Raw genomic sequence first — 23,337 nt, 5'->3', positions numbered from 1 at the left:
CAGCTGGATGCATGGAAGAGTAAAGGTCAGGCAAGAGAAGAATCATTGATAACTCAATGTTTTACATCCCTCCTCCCACATTCCCCAAAATATGCATGCATACACACACAGGCACACATGCATGTGCACACACATACACACACACCCTATCATAGCCCCTCCATTCCTCAAAAGGTAATCAAGAAGGATAAAGACTTGAGTGGAAAAAAGATTAGGAATTTTTTCTTCAACAGAATGCATTGGAAACCATGGAAATAATCTCCATATGAAGACACTTAGAAGCTGAACATTTGGGTCTTGAATTCTAGAGATGGCAGAGCTAGGGATATGGCTTCAAGGGTCAACCACATTGTTGTAATAGTCAAACAAGTGGTAAGATAAGAATCACAAGTGCAAAGGTTCAGATAAAAAAGAGTAAATTTAAAAAAACAAAACAAATAAACTCCAAACTAGAGAAGCCTGCTTAAACATGGGCAAGAGGAAGAAGAGTTAGGGAATGAAGGAGGCTGAGGTGTCTGTGAATGCAGACAAGGAATTTAGACACAGCAGTGCCACGGAGACCAATGATTTATGAGGAGACCATTCACTGGTGTCAAATACAAAGATCAGTAGAAGAGGAGTGGGAGGCAGCAATTACCTTGGGTATTAGGGAATAATTTAAGAGGTAGGGCCAATCTGGTAATTATCTATATACAAGTAAAAATCAAAGACATGCAAGAGAAATTAAAGGAAGCAGAGAAGAGGGAGAGTATTAAATGATGAGAGCAGAGAGTCTTGGGAAGTTGTCTTAAAGCACACAAGAAGGTGGAGAAGCCCCCACACTATGAAAAAGCCACCACGTTTGGTGACTAGCAAGTCACCCTCAAAGCAGAATTGTCCAGTTCCTTCAACAAACTGCTGGTATGGAAAAACGTGTACTTTTTGAGAGTCATGGAATGGAATGGTTCCATCTTCAAGTTGTACATTTGTGAATTTAAAACCCTGTGAGTACATATATACATTTTGCAAAAGGGCCTGTTCCATATGGTGAGCTCAGTCCCTTGGGAACTGAATTATCAAGGCTCCTATCTGATGTAAGGAAACAAAAGCCATGCAACTAAATTAGATCAGGGCGGTGGGTAGAGAAACAGGAGCCAGGTGTGCTGAGTTCCAGCTGAGAACCACAAGTCTCCTTAGACAGACTAGCCTCAAAAATGCTCAGCTACATGCTAGATGAAAATCTAGATACATGTTTTCCCCACCAAGCATGCATTCCACGCACACTCTGAGGCCTAGTCTAGCACGCTTCCTGAGTAATACATTTCCAATCAGAAAACCGCTCTGGGAAGACTGTTTTAGATGGAGAGTTTTACATTTTCTTTTCTTTCAAAGGCAAGATATTACATTCATTGTTTAAGGAAAGTCTCAGAAGCCCCTGAGGAGCTCTGGTGTGACTTTTGTTGCCCCTCTGCTTATTCCAACTGAAGTTTTTCATGACATGCATGTTTATTGGTCATAAGCAGGCCGCTGGGAGGTCTGTGCCAGGCTGTCTCTGGAGGCTGGGGAGTGAGGTCTAATGACATCAGGGGCAGGACTGCAGTGACTAACTCATGTGAGTAGTTAGCATCGAACATGGCCACGCTCATATTGCAAACATAAGGGAGGACGGAGTTCCCTAACCCCACCCTGCAGCGTGGTTTAGTCTACAACAATTGATGCTTGCTCTGTTCTCTGTTTCTGTTCTCCACCATGGGCAGTGGGTTGTGCAGCTGGGCTCCAGAGGCAGGGTTCAACAAAGCTTCCTGCCCTTTAATGGCAATGCAGCCACATTTATCAAGAAAGGAAAAAGAATTCCAACCTGCAGAGCCAAAAGGTGAGGGCAGCTGAATTCTATGCCTTTTAGTGTCTGCAATCTGTGAACAGGAACCAAGTTGCAAACCGCAGGCACTATCACACCTAGCTGGCTTTGAAACCGCTTTCTATTTCTCATTTCTAAATAATCTGCATTGAAACACAAAAGCGTTTCTGCTGGTTAGATGGTGAACATTTACTGTCCCTTCATTTGGGGACAACGATTGAGTTTCTGACACACACAAAATGAGGGCTTAAAGTAGGCTCTGGGTAACCCAGAAAAAGCGATCAGCAGGGTTTCATCTTCAAGTAAGAACAGAACCACTCTGCAGAAACCCACAGCACATGTTCTGCATATCCTGATCAGCTTTGTTCATACGGTCAATATTTGATTCTCTCAGTCTTCACTGCTAGTACCAGAGCTGCTGGAGGGTTAAAACAGGTGTCTTTCCAGCCACAAACAAGATTCTCAGAGGCGATTCTGGGGCACCTGTGTGGAAATGGCTCTACGTGATAGGAACAGAACTCTCAGCACCATGGAACTCCAGGGTGAAGGCTAGACATAGCAAAAAATAAAGAAATTCAAGGAGCAAAGACATTGATGAATGTCTCCGAGAAAGAGAATAACAGAGTAATAAAAGGCAAATGGTGCTGTAATATTTAGTCCATGCTTCACGATTGGCATGACTCAATCTGTCTCCATGTGGCTCTGGTTTACACATAAAGTGTAACTGGCAAAATAAGCCTGAAAATCCTAGAATTTCTGAAGTAGCGACACAGCTTTCAATTCAAGTCACACATCATTTCTGACACAAAAATAACAGCAGTTGAGTACGTGAGAGGCCTTTCCCTCCAGAAGTGTAGGCTCTGATCCCACAATGTCGTCATTCATATTCCAGTCCAGAAGGACACAGACCTTCTCCCAGCACTTTCAGCTAGATCTGCTGGCTTCTTTTATGGTTCTAAACTTACCCCATATGGAAAGCAGAATGTTGGTCCCCGAAAAATGTCTGCATCCTAGTCCCCTCAACCTGTGACTACATCAGGTTACATGGAAAAGGGGGAATCAAGATTGCCAGTCAGCTGACCTTGAAATAGGGAGATTTTTTCTGGAGGATCAGGGAGGCTCAATGTCCTTAAGGTGTCCTTAAAAGTGGACGTGGGAGGGTTAGGGATGTGACCATGGAGGCAGGGTCAAAGGGAAGCTATCTTGCTGGGTTTGAAGATGGAGGAAGAGGACAGCAAACCAAGAAATGTTGATGACCTCTGGAAGTTGGGAAGAAAAAAGAAAAGATTCTCCTTAGGGCTTCCAGAAAAGAATGCATACCTACCTGCTGGTGACCCCTTATGTCAGAACAGAGAGACTTTCAGTCTACAGACTCTAGAAATGTAAAGGAGTAAATCTGTGTTGTTTTAAGCCACTGAATTTGTCCTAATTTATTACAGCAGCAACAGGAAACTAATATGTACTATCAGGAAGCAGAGACAGCCTCGCTCAGGAACAAAACTGCATCTCCAAGGCAGAACGGTGCCTGGGTTTCTTTGGCAATAAAAGGTAATCATTTATTTTTTTTTTCCAGTTAAACTTGAGCATCCAGCCAAGTGCTAATCTGTAGAAAAGATGAGAAAAAATGGCACAGTGTCTTCCAAATGTGTGTGTGTGTGTGTGTGTGTGTGTGTGTGTGTGTGTGTGTGTGTGTAGGGGGTGTACAGCTGAGAAGCTAATCTTCTTTTTACCTCCCAGTTTTGCTACAGAGGAATGTAGCCTTATTTTTAGAAACTCAATCCCTTTCTAGTGGACCTGCATTAATGTGATCTTAAAATCTGCTTTTTCAGTTTCTCCTTTTTTTTTTCTTCAAAACATCCCCGTGTGCTTTGAATGTTTGGATAATCTCCTGAGACAATCTAAAGCTAGAGAATTTAGTTCCCAAATCATGCAGATTTTTGTATTATGCCCTCAACATTGTTCAGAGAGGATATGGTAATATTTAAGACAGCACAACAACAAAATTCTTCCAGGGTAGCTCCTGAATTAGAAGGTGAGAAATTGAATTAGAATGTTAGAACTTGGAAGAGCTAATGTAAGAATATGAATAGATTTTCCATGCAATTGTGCACCTTGCTGTTTGCCTGTTTGTATGTTAGGTTTGCCTTAATTGGAGGAAAGAAATGCAAGAGATCTCCTGAGCTGGTTAATACACTGTGGACCAGGGACCCTTTTATAGGAAGATTTTCAGAATTTATTTAAAGTAAAGACATAACTCCTTGCTTAAAGATAAATTAGGATGTGTCCAGCCTTATTTTAATCCCTTTGCCCTAAATAACCAGGAAATTTTACTTCTCTACCAAGAACAAATAATGATCTACTAGGTAAGATGAGTGCAGAGAACCCTCCAAAACTCAGTTGTAGAGTGTGATTACATCAGAGTACAAGCAAAAGGAGGGACGCTTTGACCCACTGAAGATAATTAAAAATAGGACGGAAACACTTACCCTCATGTCTCCATTCATAGTTTTTGGTGTGTGATTAAACGCATGTGCAGGATCCTTGTTGTACACTTTGAGGAGTGATCTGTCTTGAATGTTCCTGGAATCAAAAACATCGATAACTATGGCAGATGAAAGAAGCCTGACTTTGGCCATTTCCTTAGCCTGCCCTTAAAGATCAGGTAAAAAACATGAACAGACAATCCAAAGGCTATCTACAGTACGCCAGTCAAAAGCTATGTGACCGTAAAATAGGCAATTATAAATAAGGAAAAGAAGAAGAAAAATGACTTCAGCTTTTCTCTCCTTTTCTTGTTCCCCAGGAAAGTATTATTCCTCCAGTATAGCTCCCCACCCATAAATGTTGGGTAGCATGAACTTTCTTTCAAGATTCCGAGTATGGAAAGCTAAGGCTTAAAAAAAAAACAATAAAGTTCCAATATTTACAATACATTCAAAGAGATTTGGTTAATATTTAAATATTTAATTGTTTACTTTTCCCAAACACCTGGTTTGCTGCTTATCTAATGAATGTACATGAAAGAAGATTTTTTTTCTTTTTCTTTTTTTTTTTTGCCTTCAAACACTTTCGGCAACTGAAAGAAAAGGTATCTGGAGTCCAGAAAAAAAAAAAAACAGTACCACAAAGATCTAATATCTTTACCATGCCTTTTTTCCTTCCACAGTGGGTTAGAAAAATAGTTTTTCTATATACAAATCGAATTGCTGGATGTGAAGAAATAGCAGCAGATAAATTCTTCTTTTTTCTCTGAACCCAGCTCTTAGAGCCAAGGTGTCATAATGTAGCAAAAGACAGGGTCAGAGCCTACCTTAAAATTATTGAAGAGCACATGAATATCTATGAAGTCCCTCTCCCTCCATGTTCAGCTTTCATCAGCAGAAGGGCCACCCAAGGCCCTTTTGGCTCTGTCTACACTGCGATCCCTTCCAACGCCGGCTGGGCTAGCTCAGAGAAATGTGTGCAGGAGGATGAATTCCTCTCTTCCAGGTGCAGCCTCATTTAGTGGGCTGACCCAGTCACTGGGATTACAGGCTTGTGTTTCTGTTTTAACTGAAGTGGAGGATTCTTGGACTAGTCTTGTTTCTCTCCTTTAAATATCCGCCAGTAATTGCTTTGAAGAAGTGACTAGCCCAAGCTTGCACGGTTGCTCCAGTAGCTTGTTAGAAGTCGGCTTGAGGGGGAACCAGCAGCCCTGTTATTAAACGGGGCTGTGTGAATATGAAGGGGAGACTCACAGAGGTAAGGATGTGGGGATTCACTAAAGGAGCTCCCCATTTGGCCAGTGAAAGGAGTCACAGGCGAGGACGTGAAAAGCTAGAAAACCTCACGGGAGCCATGAAAAAGACTAACTGTGATTCTGGAGGTATTTAAAATGCATAAGGTTGGTTTATCATGACTTTAGAAACATATTCATCTGAGATGAACCAACAGTAAAGGCCGGGGTTGCATTTACTGTGGCAACATTTACTACACAATATTCTGACCGGACCTGAACTCTCGGTAGCATTTCCCTAAGGAAAATATGAGGAGCCTAACACAATGATAGATAGGCAACTGTTTAGCAAATATGCTCGCGCTTCAGAAACACTGAAGGATGTGCAATGAAATCTGTCTCTGAATTTAGAAGATTAAAGTCACTGTCTCCAGTTGAAATCTACATGATACTTTTCTTTTGTCTTTTTTTTTTTTTTTTTTTTTTTGAGACGGAGTCTCGCTCTGTCGCCCAGGCTGGAGTGCAGCGGCACGATCTCGGCTCACTGTGAGCTCCGCCTCCTGGGTTCACGGCAGTCTCCTGCCTTAGCCTCCCCAGCAGCTGGAACTACAGGTGCCTGCCACCATGCCCGGCTAATTTTTTGTATTTTCAGTAGAGACTGGTTTTCACTGTGTTAGCCCGGATGGTCTCAATCTCCTGACCTTGTGATCCGCCCACCTCAGCCTCCCAAAGTGCTGGGATTACAGGCGTGAGCCACTGCGCCCGGCCTTTTTTTTTTTTTGTCTTATATAATGCTGGTGGTGAAAATTTCTTCTACCATTCAAATAAAATATACTCGAGGCATTTTATGCATAAAATCAAGAAATAGAATAATTCTTTGGAAGCGACATGCATGTGCTTACATAGCATAAACATTACTGTCATCACCAAATAAAACATTGTCTTGATTTGAACATTTTTAGTTTCATTTTTTTAATTTAAATCAAAGTAACTGAAAAGTAAAATTACAGACAAATTTATAAATCAATGATCTTTCCACTTAAATATTTTAAATGAGAGTTTTAAAAAAAAAAAAAAACATTAGGCTATCAGGCCAGGAGCAGTGGGTCATGCCTATAATCCCAGCACTTTGGGAGGCCTAGGTGGGCAGATCACTTGAGGTCAGGAGTTCAAGACAAACCTGGCCAACATGGTGAAACCCCATCCCTACTAAAAATGCAAAAATTAGCCTGGCGTGGTGGCGCATACCTGTAGTCCCAGCTACTCGGGAGGCTGAGGCATGAGAATTGCTTGAACCCAGGAGGTGGTGGCTGCAGTGAACTGAGATCATGCCACTGCACTCCAACCTGGGCGACAGAGTGAGATTCTGTCTCAAAAAAAAAAAAAAAAAAAGTCAGGCTATCCGTACTACAACTTACGGATCAACAAGATCATCATTTTCACAAATATCAACATACTGACTGATGGTTTCATTTATCAACTGGATTTCCAGTAAGGAGAATCATGACCTTTTCTTCTTTTTCCTCCTTCTCATTTGTTTTATTTTGTGACTACTTCTCGACTTTCCCAAACAATGTAGAAAAGAAGGCAAAGTAGCCATACTTTGAAGCTTGGGAAAAGTTCTAGAAAATGGTGACTCGTTGTAATATAAAAATCCTTGCACAGGCTGCAAGACAGTGAGGCCCAATTACTCATAATAACCTCGTCAGCCTTGAGCTCCACAATCAAGTGTGGCTTCCCTAAGTTGCATGTTTACTTGCTATTACTGTGTCCTTCAATTCCTCTAATTGCAAATGCAGAAATGTAAGATGATTGTTGTACCTGGCAGCTCTATGTAAAAACACTACATGGGATTATATTACTACAAACGTTGTCTTTAAATATAATGTGATTATTTCCTGTTTCAAGTTTACGCTCTGTGAATGCAAAAAATTTCTTTCGGTGACAGCTTGATTAATAATTTAGTTCAAAAACAAACATGAATTTTTGGGTACCCATGAATATTTAAACACATTTTTAAAAAGCTGTAAGGTTGTGCAACAGATGTAGCATCTATACCTTGAGGCATGTGTCAAACTTTGAAAGTTCTAAATTACTCATACACCTGGGCACATGTCTAAATATGTCATTTGTGATCATTGGTAGATACAGATCAGTTTACATTTATTACGCACTAGAGGCATATTTTTTAAAAGTGGTACCCGTTAATTCCACGGTGAAGAAACAGGGCAACTTGCTATCCCCCCATGGTGTGGACTCAGAAACCCTAAGTTCTGCCCCCAATGATTTGGTGAGGGAACATTCGAAGGGATCAAAAAGTTCTTGACTAAGAAGTGTGAACAGCCATGTTTGGGGCAGAGCTTGGTACTTAGTTGGCTGTGTGCTTTTGAATAAGTCCCTCAAATTTTATGCGTCTGAGTTTCTGGTTCCATAAAATGAAATGGCTGGATTAGTCACTAAATAATCTGTGGAGTTCTAAAATGTTTAGAGACCATACTAGCAACTGATTACTTGTGTTGATCTAAGTCCTGTTTTCCAGGTTGTTTGGTTGGAACAGATCAAATGAGTTCTTTCTGCTGTATACATGACACCAAAATGACAATAAAGATGCTTTTGAGCCGGGTGTGGTGGCCCACGCCTATAATCCCAACCATTTGGGAGTCTGAGACTAGAGGATTGCTTGCCTCAGGAGTTCCAGACCAGCCTGGGCAACATAGGGAGATTCTGTGTCTACAAAAGATTTACAAATTAGCCAGATGTGGTGGCATGTGCCGGTAGTCCCAGCTACTCGGAAGGCAGAAGTGGGAGGATCATTTGAGCCCAGAAGGTCGAGGCTGCACTGAGACATGATCATGCCACTGAGGTCCAGCCTGGGTGACAGAGAAAGACCCTGTCTTCAAAAAAAGAGAGATGAGGCCAGGCATGGTGGCTCACACTTGTAATCCTAGCACTTTGGGAGGCCGAGGCAGGTAGATCACCTGAGGTCAGGAGTTTGAGACCAGCCTGACCCACGTGGTAAAACCCCATACCTACTAAAAATAGAAAAAAATTAGCTGGGCCTGGTGGCGGGTGCCTGTAATCCCAGCTACTTGGGAGCCTGAAGCAGGAGACTCACTTGAACCCAGGAGGCGGAGGTTGCAGTAAACAGAGATCGCGCCATTGCACTCCAGCCTGGGCGAAAAAGCAAGACTGTCTCATAAAAAAAAAAAAAAAGAGAAGGAGAGAGAGATGCTTTGGTTTCTAACCAACTCTCAATCCCATCAATAGCAGGAGTCCATTTAGCTTAATTTTGGAGGATATTCAACTGGGAGCCCTGGGGAAAGGCCACCTGGAAAGTAAGATCTTTGGGTAAAGGACAACTATTTAAGAAATGAATGGAAAGTAAGATGCTTCTCAGTCTCTTTTCTTGTGGAAAATAATACAGAGCCCACTGCTTTTATTCTAACTTGTTACGTGTAAAAAACGACCCAGTGGGATCATTACCTAAAATGTCCACAGGGTCTGTCTATGGAGGAAAGAACACTTGAGAGGGAATTGGGAAAGTTCCAATATGAATGAAGTACTGCCTTCAACTCTTATGACCTTGATCAGGTCTCTCTACCACCTTTTTGGGCCTTAGTTTCCCTAACTCTTAGATAAAATGGTGGACTGAATCATTTCTAATGTTCTTTTCAGATGTAGCACTCAAAAATCTGTGAGGGAGAAGTTTGTCCTCATTTTTATAAGCTATACCTGGTAAATGAATTGTAGAAAACCAGATAGTGAAATCATCTGACTGGGTGAAATAAGCCAACCAATCAAGATAATGAATCTACTTTCTTCATTAGGATATAGAGAAATTAGAATTTGGTATAAACTATGAAAGGGATATGATGGACAAAACAAACAAACAAAAAACCAAAATAAAACCACTCTAAATGCAATATAGTGGGTAAAAAAAAAAACCCTCAGAAACAAACAAACAAAAAAAACTCTAATGCAAAATGGCAGGCAAAAAATGATGTCACAACTTACCTTACATCATTTAATTCATAATAGACATTTCTGCTTTCATCTTTGATGTAAATGGCGACACTGGGCGATTCCAGCATTTTCATGGTGAGCTGCTGTGGAAAGGCACTTACGAAGAGAGCACGGATTGTGTCTGCACTTGTGATTTCATTCGGCATCCTGAGCTGCTTGGTTTCATCTCCATACTGGAGATAGAGAACCCCTGCACACAAAGGAAACCGTTATTAGTCACAGGTCAAGACTCAGGGGACGCACAGCACAAGCTGAGCCACTTCTTCCCTGCTGCACTTAGGAACGTTCAGGACAAGCTTGGCAAGCAAGTAACAAGAGATCTAGGTTTGGAATTTCCAAGGAATGCACTGTTTGGTTATTGCGTAAGTACCCACCTTCATTCTTTGAAGTCCAAGCAGGTGTTAGAAAGCTTAATTTTCAATTATTTTAAATTCAGGGGCTGGGTGCAATGGCTTATGTCTGTAATCCCAGTGCTTTGGGCGGCCTTGGCAAGAGGATCGCTTGAGGCCAGGAGTTCGAGACCAGCCTGGGCAATATAGCGAGATCCCATCTCTTTGGAAAAAAAAAAAATTAGCTGGGTGTGGTGGTACATGCCTGTACTCTCAGCTACTCAGGAGGTTGTGGTGGGAAGATCACTTGAGCCTAGGAGTTGGAGGCTGCAGTGAGCTATGATCGCACCATTGCACTCAAGCCTAAGTAACAGAGTGAGACTATCACTCAAAAACAAATAAACAAACAAACAAACATGCAAGAAGAAACCTCTGGTAGCCTAAAGCAAAAGACAATACTTGGCCAGGCGTAGTGACTCACGCCTGTAATCCCAGCACTTTGGGAGGCTGAGGCAGGCAAATCACTTAAGGTCAAGAGTTTGAGATCAGCCCGGCCAACATGGTGAAACCCCATCTCTACTAAAAATACAAAAATTAGCTGGGTGTGGTGGCACACGCCTGTAATCTCAGGTACTCAGGAGGCTGAGGCAAGAGAATTGCTTGAACCTGGGAGGTTGCAGTGAGCTGAGATCATGCCATTGCACTCCAGCCTGGGTGACAGAGTAAGACTCCATCTTAAAAAAAAAAAAGACAGTACTTAATTCCCTGGAAAAGTGTGTTTAGAAATCTGACCTCATAGAGTGATTTTTTTTTTCATGTCTTTCATTAACTAGGAACACAATCATTATAGCCATAGGTAAGCTACATAGCTTAAATCTTTCTAGTCCATTCAGAAACATTTTCAGTGGAAATGCAACAAGATTTCTGTGGTTCTAATACATATTTATTGAATGTTTATATCGTGCTAAACTATCTGTAAGAAAAGAATCCGGCACCACAATGTTTCAGAAATAAAATGGAAAAAGCACAAGATCCCAGAGTTCCCAGGGGGTATGTGGGCCCCAGTGCACCCTACCTTCTAGCACTCACTCCCCTGTGGAGAGCAGTTCCGTTCCACGTTGATTCTGGGCTTGGCTGTGTGACTTGCTTTGGCCAATGGGATATTAGCAAGTGTGATGCAAAAGGAAAGCTTGATACATGTTTGCACCCTGGAGTTTGTCATCTTGGTGAGCTTGGTTTGGGGATGTTTCCTTTCAGAACTCAGCTTCTGAGGAGTTCAACCCAGCCACACAGGGTGGTCACATGCTGAAGAACCACCCCATCTAAGCGCCCATTTTACAGCTGGAACCATTGAGGTTATGTGGATGAGCCATCTTAGGAGTGGACTCCCCGGCCCCAGGTGAGCTACCCCAGCTGATGCCAGCAGAAATGAGATGGCCCCTCCAAGCACTGTCGAAATTGCAGAATCATAAGCAAATAAATGACTGTCATGTGAAGTCACTATGCTTAGGGTGATTTGTTATTCAGAAACAGATGACTGAAACAGGGTATCTACAATCCTGACACTGAATTTGAGTCTTGCTTTTTGTGAGAATCTACTGGGGGTGAACTACTACCATTGGAGTAAGCTTTGGCAAGGGAGACTCAAAAGAGAAAAGAATGACTTCCGGTTCAATATGGCAGCCCATGTAATACATTTGTCTCTGCTTCCTCCAGAAATTCCATTAAAGTGACAATAACGGATACGAAAGCATACATCAAAGAAGTAATGGAATGAGAGAGGAACTAACAGTAGACAAGAGCAAGCTGATACCTAAACCTTCAAGGGAATAACTCAACATAAAACACGCAGAGCCAGGGAAACTCAGGAAATGAGGCTCCCAACCCTTCTGAAGGTAGAAATGCAGAGTGAGTTGAATGCATGATGCCTGACTGAACTTGATTTTAAAATGGTGTAGCACAAACGTCCCCAGCCTTCAGGCTACAAACCAGTACCAGTCCTTGGCTTGTTAGGAACCGGGCCACATAGCAGGAAGTGAGCCATGGCTGAGCGAGGGAATCTTCATCTGTACTTACAGCTGCTGCCCATTGCTCGAATTACTGTCTGAGCTCCACCTCCTGTCAGATCAGCGGCAGCACAAGATTCTCATAGGAGCGTGAACCCTATTGTGAACTGCGCATGGTGAGGGATCTGGGTTGCATGCGCCTTAAGAGAATCCCATGCCTGATGATCTGTCACTGTCACTGATCACCTCCAGATGAGACTGACTAGTCACAGGAAAACAAGCTCAGGGCTTCCACTGATTCTACATCATGGTGAGTTGTATAATTATTTCGTTATATATTACAATGCAATAATAATAGAAATAAAGTGCATGCTGAATGTACTGCATTTGAATCATCCCGAAACCGTCTCCCCCTAACCCTGTCTGTGGAAAAATTGTCTTCCACAAAACCGGTCCCTGGTGCCAAAAAGGCTGGGGACCACTGATGTAGCAAATGTCCATCTCTCTTCCCACCCCACTGAGCCAAGTAGCCACCCATCGCATCCACAGAAGATGGAAGAGTCCACATCAAACACACTGGATTCTGGCTGACCAAGCATAGGGGAAGAGGCTGATATGCCCTTGACCGAATGCTGGCAAAGGGGCCAGCCCCTTAGTCAGGACACTGGAGGTTCCCCTCTAGGAATGCTGAATGACCCATGAGAAGAGACAAACTTGTGTGTGTGTGTGTGAGAGACTGAGTCTTGCTTTGCTCTGTTGCCTAGGCTGGAGTGCAGTGACATGATCACGGCTCACTGCAGCCCCAACCTCATGAATTCAAGCTATCCTCCCACCTCAGCCCCCTGAGTACCTGGGACCATAGGAGAGCACCACTACACCCAGCTAATTTTTTGTATATATTTTTTAGTGATGGGGTTTTGCCGTGTTGCCTAGGCTGGTCTTAAACTCCTGAGCTCAAGTGATCTGACCACCTCGGACTCCCAAAGTGCTGGGATGACAGGCATTAGCCACCATGCCTGGCCTGACAAACAGATTTCTGAGGGTCATATTCCGATTCTGTCTGGTCACCCCATAGCGAAGCAGCCAGACCCACACATAAAACTTCCCAAAATTACAACCGTGCCTCCCTCTTACATTAACTGACTCCCAAGATGTCACAAACATTTTTATAAAAGCTTCTAACACAAATGAAAACACCCAAAGAAACAGGAAAAAGAAACTCAGAAGAGAACAAACAGTTCAGAAAAAGGGGGAGCATTTGGAGGATAAGATCAGTCTCTGGGAACCGAAAAAGGGGGAGCATTTGGAGGATAAGATCAGTCTCTGGGAACCGAAAAAGGGGGAGCATTTGGAGGATAAGATCAGCCTCTGGGAACCGAAAAAGGGGGAGCATTTGGAGGATAAGATCAGTCTCTGGGAACCGAAAAAGGGGGAGCATTTGGAGGATAAGATCAGTCTCTGGGAACCATGAGAGCAGAATTTAAATATTCAGTGAAGAAGAAAAAGTTGATGCAATCTCAGACAGTGGAGGTCACCTCCCCGCTGAAAAAAAGAGACCGAGAGATGGGAAGAGAGAAGAGCAATATGAAACACAGAATCATGTCAGAGCACCCAGATCCCCAGTAATGGAGATTTGGGTAAAAGAGATCAGAAAAAAAGAGTTTTCCGAAACAGTATTATAAGAATGTTCTTTTTTTCCTTGTAAACTGAAGGACATGAGATCGCAGATTGTAAAAGTTCATGAAATACTCAACACACAGGTTTGTCACTGAGACATTCCAGAAGACGGGGAAAACAGAAAATCCTAAAAGCCCCCAGAACAGGTAAAAAGTCGCAGAGGAAGGATCAGGTATCAGAAAGGCAATAGCCTTCTCAGCAGGAACTTCAGAAACCAAAAGATAATGGAGCAATGTCTTTGAAAACCTGGAGGGAAATATTTTCGATCTAGGTCTATACCTATCCAAACCATCAGTCAGGTCTCTATTAAAGTTGATTTCTCAGTGAAGCCTTCCCTAGCCTCCTCAGCTAGAATTTTAGTAGCCATTCTCTGTACTATTTCTTACTCTTATACTTGCTTTATGTCTGTTGTCTTAGTATTTTCTACTCTATGTTATAATTCATATTTTAATTAGTGATATTGCTTATGATCAGTTTCTCTTGCTAACATGTAAGTTTCATGAGCTCAGAGTTTTTTTTTTTTTTTTAAATCTTTAAAGAGATGGGGTCTTGCTCTGTCACCCAGGCTGGAGTGCAGTGGTATGATCATAGCTCATTGCAGCCTCAAACTCCTGGCTTCAAGCAAGCCTCTCAAGTAACTGGGGCTAAGGGATTATTTTTTTTAAGTTTTTTGTTGTTTTCTACTGTATCCTTAGTACCTATGAGACTACCTGTTACATAGTAGTTTCTCAATAAATATTTGTTGAATGAATAAACGAATGATTTATTAGTCATTGAAAAGGAATGTCCCATTTGCGGGTCTATCCGAGCTATAAGAGCTTTGGCTAGATGATGTAACCAGCCTAGTAACCTCGCCCTTGGTTTGTATCCACAGTAGAGACACATTCTGAAGTGGCTGTTTCCTTGACTAGAGCAGTCCCTTCATGTCAGGCATAAGAGCTCCATGTCCCCTCTCCACTCATCCCTGTGTTGACCCTCAGCTTTTCCAGGGAACTAGTTTTCCAGAATCTCCATGCTGTTACAAATTCCTCAGAATGCAGAGAACATCTTTTAAGCCTGTCTGATCACAGATCATGCAATGTCTTGGCTCCAAGTGGGATGTGTGGTGATTGTCCCATGTGATTGCTATGGTACATCAAAGGGCCAAAACCACTCTTGAGGTCCATGCTCCAGCCATGCCTGGGTGAGGCCACTGCAGAAAGGCCACTAATGGCCTCCCTACAGTTAAGTATCACAGCCTCGCTCCCAGAGATGGTCTGATTTTCATCCCCACATCTGCATTCTGTACATGCGTGTGCTTGAAATAGAATTTGTAGTCTCTGGAGTAGGAAAAAAATGGGCCTAAACTATAGTTACCTCAGGGTCTGGCTGGTGCAGCTGCCAGCTGGGTGCATGAGTCCAGTCACAGAACGTGACAAGCCAGGCAGGATGGGAAAAATGCCTTTGCAAACAGAATAGTCTTTTCACGCTTGGCTTTTACACGGTTTGCTTTCTCAATCCAGGAAAGGTATTTAGAAATGCTTAGACTCAGAAGGAATTCTCTTAATATCCGATGGCGTTTTATTGGCACGGTGATGTACAAAAACCCACATGGTTTCTAGAGATTCCGCATGCTTTGGCACAGGCTCCCTCGCTCCAAGTTAGTGCTGGCTGCTCCAGATTCCCAGAGGTTGTCCAGGGGACTCTGCCTCCCAAACTCCCTTTTTATGAAGAAGGGATGAGGATGAGAGAAATGCATTTATAGCATGCCTGCCGTATGTCAGAAACCATGTGTATGTATTTCATCTCATCAGCACAGTATCTCTTGTCAGATGGATACTATGACCCCATTTCACAGAGAAGGAAATAAAAGCTCAGAAGGTCCAAGCAATTTGCCTAAAAGTTACAACTTATCACTAAGCTATATGTCCACTTCTGCCAAATTCATAGATGCCATGCCATCTTTCTTGAAGCATATTTCTCCTGAAATCCTGCATTTAGCTCTGTCCACCTCCTGCAAGCATCCTCTCAGGGCGACCTGAGCTATCCTCACACTTTTAGGCTGACCATCTGCTTGAAGATGTTGAAGCGTGCTGGGTGCAGCTCAGAAAAAAGATTCCCGTCTTTACCTCAACCGAAGGGAATGCCATCACAGGGCTAGAATCTATCCACATGCTGGATGGGGGTGTGGGGTAGGAGGGGGAGGCACTGAGCTCTGAAAGCTGTGCCAGAGCGAGTGTCGATATGAACCTTGCAATGCTCAGTGTCCCCCTGAGAAGCCTGAACGCTGAAGGATTCTTTCACCTCCATGGCTTAGCAAAGGCAACGTGGATTTTAACCAAGATCTCTTACTCACATTTTACAAAAAGCAGGGTGCAGTTGGCAGGTCACATTTGTGCCCACACATCTTCATTATCTTTTGCGTCTCAGAATCAGTTCCAGAATGTGGGACATCTTCTAAAATATCTTTATCTTAACATGGTATCCAAGGATATTCACCATGTGACCTCAACTCCTCTTCCTGCCTTATTTTCCCAAAGCGTCCCACTTTGCTAGGGCACTGCAGTGGGACAGGACCTCTTATGGTGCACATTCATCCCACACGCTGCGCCACGCACTTCTCACCACCTCTTTTCTTCACATATACATCAAACCCTCTGAACAATCTTCCCCCATTGCTACTCCGTCATTTCCTCATTAGGAATGAAGGAATTAATTTACCTCACCGATGTGCTCATATTGTATTTTGTTGAGACTGCAAGCATGACTTTTTTTTTTTTCAGACGGAGTCTCGCTCTGTTGCCCAAGCTGCAGTGCGATGGTGCGATCTCGGCTCACTGCAACCTCACACCTCCTGGGTTCAAGTGATTCTCCTGCTTCAGCCTCCTGAGTAGCTGGGACTACATGTATGTGCCCCCATGCCTGTCTAATTTTTGTATTTTTTTTAGTAGAGATGGGGTTTCAGTATGTTGGCCAGGCTGGTCTCGAACTCCTGACCTCAGGTGATTCACCCACCTTGGCCTCCCACAGTGCTAGGATTACAGGCGTGAGCCACCACACCTGGCTGCAAGCATGGCTTTTAATCCTGCATTATGGTTCGTTGTAAACAGTTTCCCTCACCAGATGGTAAGATACAGTACAGAGTTAGGTGCCTAGTAGACGCTCAGATACCTTTAGTTGAAACACGTTAAATTATTTCTGTAACGTGGCCAAGTGAATATGATGTATGCTTGCCTTTTGGAATAGCAATACCATTTTCCCTGAAGGGCGTCTTCTGCAGGCAGCTGATGGCGACAATTCCAAATAAACTAAATGCCTCAGTTTCTCCAAATCCATTTTAGGACTATGCAGATCACCATCTGCAATACCAGTGGCAAATGGCTAACGCCTTAAATATATAAAGAAGGATCCTTATAGCATTTTCTGATGGGAAATAAGTTTTCAACTTACGAAAAATATTAAAATTAAAATAACAAGGTAAGTTTTTACACCTACAACATTGGCAAATGTTGATACAACAAATAGTGCTGACAAGGGATGGGAAAATGGGTACTCCCACATATCACTGTTGGGAAAGTAAGTTGATACCATTTCTCTGAAGGGTTATTTGTCAATGTGTCAAAAGCCCCCAAAATACACATGTGGTTTGAAGCAGTAATTCAACTTTTACACATTTAGGCACAATGACATCCTTACCAAGACACTCAATGAAGTATCAATTGTAGGAATAATATAAGGTAAGGGAGAATCTCCAATAATAGGGGATTGATTTAATAAGTGGTTCATTTAATAAATCTGTTCACTGGAGCACTAAGCAGTTATTAAAAGCAATTGTAAGAGGATATGGCAATGTGAAAAAACTATATTTTATTAAATGACAAAGCATATCATAAAACAGAAAGGAACTAGATTTATACAAATCAATTAATCACCTTGATGACAGTGATGGACCCCACATTTTGTGAGCCCTGAAGCTTACACAATTTTGAGTGGCTTCTTTAAGAACAAGAATACAACATTTGAAACATAAACTTAGGTATGAAAGTGAACATCTCTATTTAGAGGGGCCTGAACCTTGGTTTCGTTAGGTTCACGGTAAGTCTCCTGACCTACCTGATGACTATACACCAAAATGTTAAGGGTGGTAAGTTCACTCAGATTTCCTTATGATTTTCTATATCTTCTTTCTAAAATAAGGATGTTTTGATCTGATAATCTTCAAAGACAACTTCCTCACTAAAATCTAAAACTTTCATCTAAAAAATGGCTAAACAGACTGGTCAGTTAGGAATCCTACTCAGTTAACAGGGTAATTTTTGAAGCCAGAGGAAATAAGCCAAGGGCTGCTCAAATAAAAACTTCCAGTGGAGTTGGTAGAATGTACATTGGCATCTGAAATGGGAAAGACATTGACATTTAAGGTAAGCAAAAGATTCCAGTACAGTTAACACAGCAGCGTATCCTTAAGAGACTGTATTCAAGAATCTTACGATTTAAAACTAAAAAGAGGCCAGGCATGGTGGCTCACACCTATAATCCCAGCACTGTGGGAGGCCGAGGCGGGCAGATCATGAGGTCAGAAGATCGAGGTCATCCTGGGCAACATGGTGAAACCTTGTCTCTATTAAAAATACAAAAATTAGCTGGGCGTGGTGGCATGTGCCTGTAATCCCAGCTACTTGGGAGGCTGAGCCATGAGAATCGCTTGAACCTGGGAGGCGGAGGTTGCAGTGAGCCAAGATCATGCCACTGCACTCCAGCCTGGTGACAGAGTGAGACTCCGTCTCAAAAAAGGCAAAAACAAAAACAAAAAACAAAACAAAAAAACAACACCCAAAAAGAATATAACGTACTTAGACATACCCTAGAGGCACCGGTAGAAATGGCTTCATTCATTCACTAGACAAGTTCCCATCTTGTGCCAGGCCTGTGCCAGGAACTCAGGAGTACAAAAGCAATCAAAAAAGTCTCAATCTCTTTCTTCTTGGAGGTGTTTTCTGGTCACCCTCTGGGTTCTAACCCCTGCAGTGGTTCTATAAATGACACTATTCTTTAGAAGTTAGCAATTCTTACCTAACACCAGCTCACATTTTGTTTCAAACACAGCAGCGATTTGAACAAGGGTGTGTGTGTTCCTCAAATGGCTCTAGGATACCTTCTGATGTCAGTAACTTCTCAAATCCCAGAAAGAACTCTCCCACTGTTAGGTCCCCTCCTATAGGATAGCTTTTAAAGTAGGTGACAAAGCAGAAGATGACAGTTGCCTTGCAAAGACAAAGATAATTCATTCTCCGCAGAAAGTCTGGATTTTTAAAAAAAAATTTGGAATAACTTTACTCTTGGATTTCACTGTTTTTATCTTGAATTGGGTAAACACCAAATTTTTGCTCCATTCAAGAAGGATCTATCTGTCAATTATTTTTTTATTTCACTTAGTGACCTGATACTTGAGGACAATGTAAGACTTTGAGAGTCTCTAGACAAATCTTTATAAAGGACTGAGAAATTCCAGGCAATAGTAATTTTAAGCTGAATTCCAATTTTGAATGTGCCCTTGGCGGGGCACTGTGGCTCATGCCTGTAATCCCAGAACTTTCAGAGGCCAAGGTGGGCGGATCACTTGAGGTTAGGAATTTGAGACCAACCTGGGCAACACGGTGAAACCCCATTTCTACTAAAACTGAGGTGGGCAGATCACTAGGTCAAGAGATCGAGACCATCCTGGCCAACATGGTGAAACCTCGTCTCTACTCAAAATACAAAAATTAGCTGGGTGTGGTGGCACATGCCTGTAGTCCCAGCTACTCGGGAGGCTGAGGCAGGAGAATCATGTGAACCTGGGAGGCAGAGGTTGCAGTGAGCTGAGATGGTGCCACCGCACTCCAGCCTGGGTGACAGAGCAAGACTCCCTCTCAAAAAAACAAAACAAAGAAACAAAAATTATTTGGGCATGGTGGTGTGTGCCTGTAATTCCAGCTACTTGGGAAGTTGAGGCAGGAGAATCACTTGAACTCAGGAGGCAGTGGCTGCAATGAGCCGAGATTGTGCTATTGCACTCCAGCCTGGGTGACAAATTGAGACTCTGACTCAAAAAAAAAAAAAAAAAGTGCTTTAAAGACTCATAAGTGTGGGGAAACCTATGTTAGCACCCTGAAAGAACATATTAAAAGTTAAATCTAGGCTAGGTGCAGTGGCTCACACCTGTAATCCTAGCACTTTGGGAGGCCAAGGTGGGTGGATCACGAGGTCAGGAGATCGAGACCATCTTGGCTAACACAGTGAAACCCTGTCTCTACTAAAAATACAAAAACAAAATTAGCCAGGTGTGGTGGCGGGTGCCTATAGTCCCAACTACTCTGGAGGCTTAGGTGGGAGAATGGCGTGAACCCGGGAGGCAGAGCTTGCTGTGAGCTGAAATCACACCACTACACTCCAGCCTGGGCGGCAGAGAGAGACTCCATCTCAAAAAAAAAAAGTTAAATCTATAGGAAGTAATACGTGAGAGAGTCTTGCCCCCCATAACCGCCTGACAGGGCAGTCACTGGGCAGAGTTCTGCTTGGAGGCACTCATTCTCTGCAGAAAGCCCTGGGGCTTAACCCTTTAACTTTGTTTTCTTTCAGAAAAATTGGTGCAATTGGGATTCAAATGAAATGTTAATATCATTGAAATGAGCATCCCAAGGCATTTCTCTAAAAAATGGCTGAAAGAATCGATTGATGCTTTCTGGAATTCAGACTGAGTGAAAGATGCTGATTTCCATTGCTGTGATCCTGGTCCTTCCAAATAGGTCTTCTTGTCCCTTTGATTGGATATTTAGAAACTTGTCCATGAAGAAGCTATAATGCAAAGTCACAATAGAACTTGTAGCAATATCAGTTGAGTCCTCGTTTTCATCTCAAAGATTACTCAACAATTAAGGGAGAAAATATTATAAGAAAATGCTGTGAGGGACACTATTCTAATTAGGAATATGCTATAACTGTAACTGAATTCTAACACTTAAGATGAGCTGTGGTTTAAATCAAATATTATAATATCAATTAATGTTATAAGGCTAGTATAAACCTTGATATTAGAAAGAGAGAATGATATGGTTTTGCTGTGTCCCCACCCAAATCTTATCTTGAATTGTAGCTCCCATAATTCCCACATATCATGGGAGGGACCTGGTGGGAGGTAATTGAATCATGGGGGTGGGTCTTTCCTGTGCTGTTCTTGTGATAGTGAATAAGTCTCATGAGGTGATGGTTTTATAAAAGGGAGTTCCCCTACACGAGCTCTCTCTTTGCCTGCCACCGTGTAAGACGTGACTTTACTCCTCATTTGCCTTCTGCCATGATTATGGGGCCTCCCCAGTCATGTGGAACTGTGAGTCTATTAAACTTCTTTTCTTGACCAATTACCCAGTCTCAGGTATGTCTTTATTAGCAGCATGAGAACAGACGAGTACATAGAATAAGAAGGAATTTTACATTGAAATGCAAAGCCCTAAATAAAATCTTAGTAAAGCAAATATAGCAGTATATGAACAAACACATCATGATCCAAAATAATTTATCTCAGGAATGTAAGGCTGGTTTAACATTAGACAGTCTAGCCCTAAAATTTTCTGCAATATAAATAAAAGAACTATACACTCGTCTTAACAGAGTCAGTTAAATGTTAAGAAAAATCCAACACACATTCATAACTTTTTTAAAAACCAGTAATTTAAAAATTAAAAAGAATGTTCTTATGTTTAGCAAAAACCTCAAACAAGTATCAGGCTCAATGATGAAATGTTAGAAGCATTATTTTAAAATTTGGAATTTTTGCTGTCACTGCATCCTAAGAACTCACTAGCGTGGTTAATATAAGATAAAGAAATAAAGGCAATATGGATTAAAAAGAGATAGCCAAAATGGTACTTGCTCATAGACGATATAATAATGTAAGGAAACCTGCAGATATACTATTAGAACTATTCAATATGACTGAATGATACAGGATCAATATATAGGATGGACAGCAACCTGAAATACTAGAAAAAATAGAGAATGCAGTTTAATAAAAATATACCACTTACAGCCAGGCATGATGGTTCACGTCTGTAATCCCAGCACTCTGGAAGGCCAAGGTGGGTGGATCAACTGAGGTCAGTAGTTTGAGACCAGCCTGACCAACATGGTAAAACCCTGTCTCTACTAAAAACACAAAAATTAGCTGGGTGTGGTGGCATAGGCCTGTAGTCCCAGCTACTCGGGAGGCTGAGGCAGGAGAATTGCTTAAACCCAGGAGGCATGAAGTTGCAATGAGCCAAGATCATGCCATTGCACTCCAGCCTGGGTGACAGAGCAAGACTCCACCTCAAAACAAAACAAAGCAAGCAAACAAACAAACAAAACCACTTATAAACATCAATCTGGCGATTTTGAGGAATAACAGTAAGAGGGGGTACTTGCTCCACCAGGTATCAGCACTATTAAGACAGTGTGGCTTGGCACACGGATAGGACAAACAGGACTACGCAATGAAACAGAGAGCCTAGACAAAGACACAGGCTTTGTGAGAGCTTGATATATGACAGAAGAGGTCATACAAACCCATAGAGAAATGACTATTCAATAAATAGTGTCAGGAAAATTGGTTTTCCATATGGAAAAAGTAAAAAATACATCTCTTTCTTACACCACAAGTAAAATCAATTCCTGATGGACCAAAGACACACATGTGAGAAGCTCAACTCTAAAACTTCGCATAAACAAAAAACTAAAAACACCACATGGTGTTGTCTCCCAGCGTATTGGTACAGGGAAGGACTTTAAAAAAAAACAAAGATCATAAACTATACTGGAAAATATTGCCTAATTAAACTACATTGAAATGAGGATTTTGAACTACAAAAGACATTGCAAACAAAGTAATGAAGACAAACCACAGAGAGAAGATATTTACAACTCACATGCTCTACCAAGGATTTGCATTCAGAATAATTAAAGAACCTTTATAAAGCAATAAGAAAATGGACAATAATGGATATCCAAAAATGGATATAAATAGGCAATTCAATGAGAGGGAAACTCCAGTGGCCAATAAATTAGTAATTACGGACATAAAAATGAAAAATGTCACATACTATTTTATCCCCATCACATAGGCAAAAGTCAGAAAATATAATAGCCTCAAGTACCGGTGAGGACGTGGGAAAATAGAGCCTGTTATTTACTGCTGGTGAGAGTGTAAATTTGCATAATCACTGTCGAACCCTATCAATGAAGTTGAAGAGGTGCCTCCCATACCTAGCTACGTCTTTTAAGATGACCATCACAGAGAAAATCTCACATGTGACCACTTGTTCCATGGAGCTCATTGTAGCACCATTTGTCATCTGTTTGTTCTCAGTGGGTTATTCATACAATGGAACAGTTAACAGCAGTAACAAATTATGGACTAGAACCATCTCTGTCAACATGGATGAATCTCAAAAACATAATGCGGAGTGAACACCGAAACTTATAAAAGGATACGTGCAGTATGATCCTATTTAAGTAAAGCTTTATAACACACAAAACAATAATATACATTGTGAGCACAGTGGAAGCCCAAAATTTGCATGGCAGTTACACCCTCCAACTCCAGCATGTGGTTAGCTCTGGGAAAGGACGGGGAAAGAAAGTACAGGGGTTTTACAATATTTTACTTTAAAAGTGTAAGAGGGCTCAAGCAATTATGGAAACATGTTTTTCTCTTTAAAATCTGACAAAAACCTATACAGCATTTGCTATGTGCCA

The 23,337-nt window shown here is 41.9% G+C and overlaps 1 protein-coding gene across 30 annotated transcripts in view; it reads right to left on the bottom strand.

The window, feature by feature from the left end:
* KIAA1217 (KIAA1217 ortholog) overlaps positions 1 to 23,337 on the bottom strand; it is an 850,426-nt gene that overhangs the window by 104,988 nt on the left and 722,101 nt on the right. For 28 of the 30 annotated variants that reach the window (XM_054436086.2, XM_063669656.1, XM_063669658.1 and 25 more), the window contains 2 exons: positions 9,567 to 9,765; positions 4,324 to 4,417 (listed from right to left, as the gene is read on the bottom strand). In XM_054436086.2, coding sequence (XP_054292061.1) covers positions 4,324 to 4,417; positions 9,567 to 9,765 — 293 coding nt within the window. Of the gene's footprint in view, positions 1 to 4,323; positions 4,418 to 5,147; positions 6,096 to 9,566; positions 9,766 to 23,337 lie in introns of those variants that run through there. The other 2 variants (XM_063669661.1, XM_063669660.1) reach the window with 2 other exon arrangements.

This window comes from Pongo pygmaeus, chromosome 8 (assembly GCF_028885625.2).
Source record: "Pongo pygmaeus isolate AG05252 chromosome 8, NHGRI_mPonPyg2-v2.0_pri, whole genome shotgun sequence".
Lineage (NCBI taxonomy): Eukaryota > Metazoa > Chordata > Mammalia > Primates > Hominidae > Pongo > Pongo pygmaeus.
The sequence above is the reverse complement of the archived record's forward strand: the minus strand, read 5'-3'. Positions and strand labels throughout refer to the sequence as shown.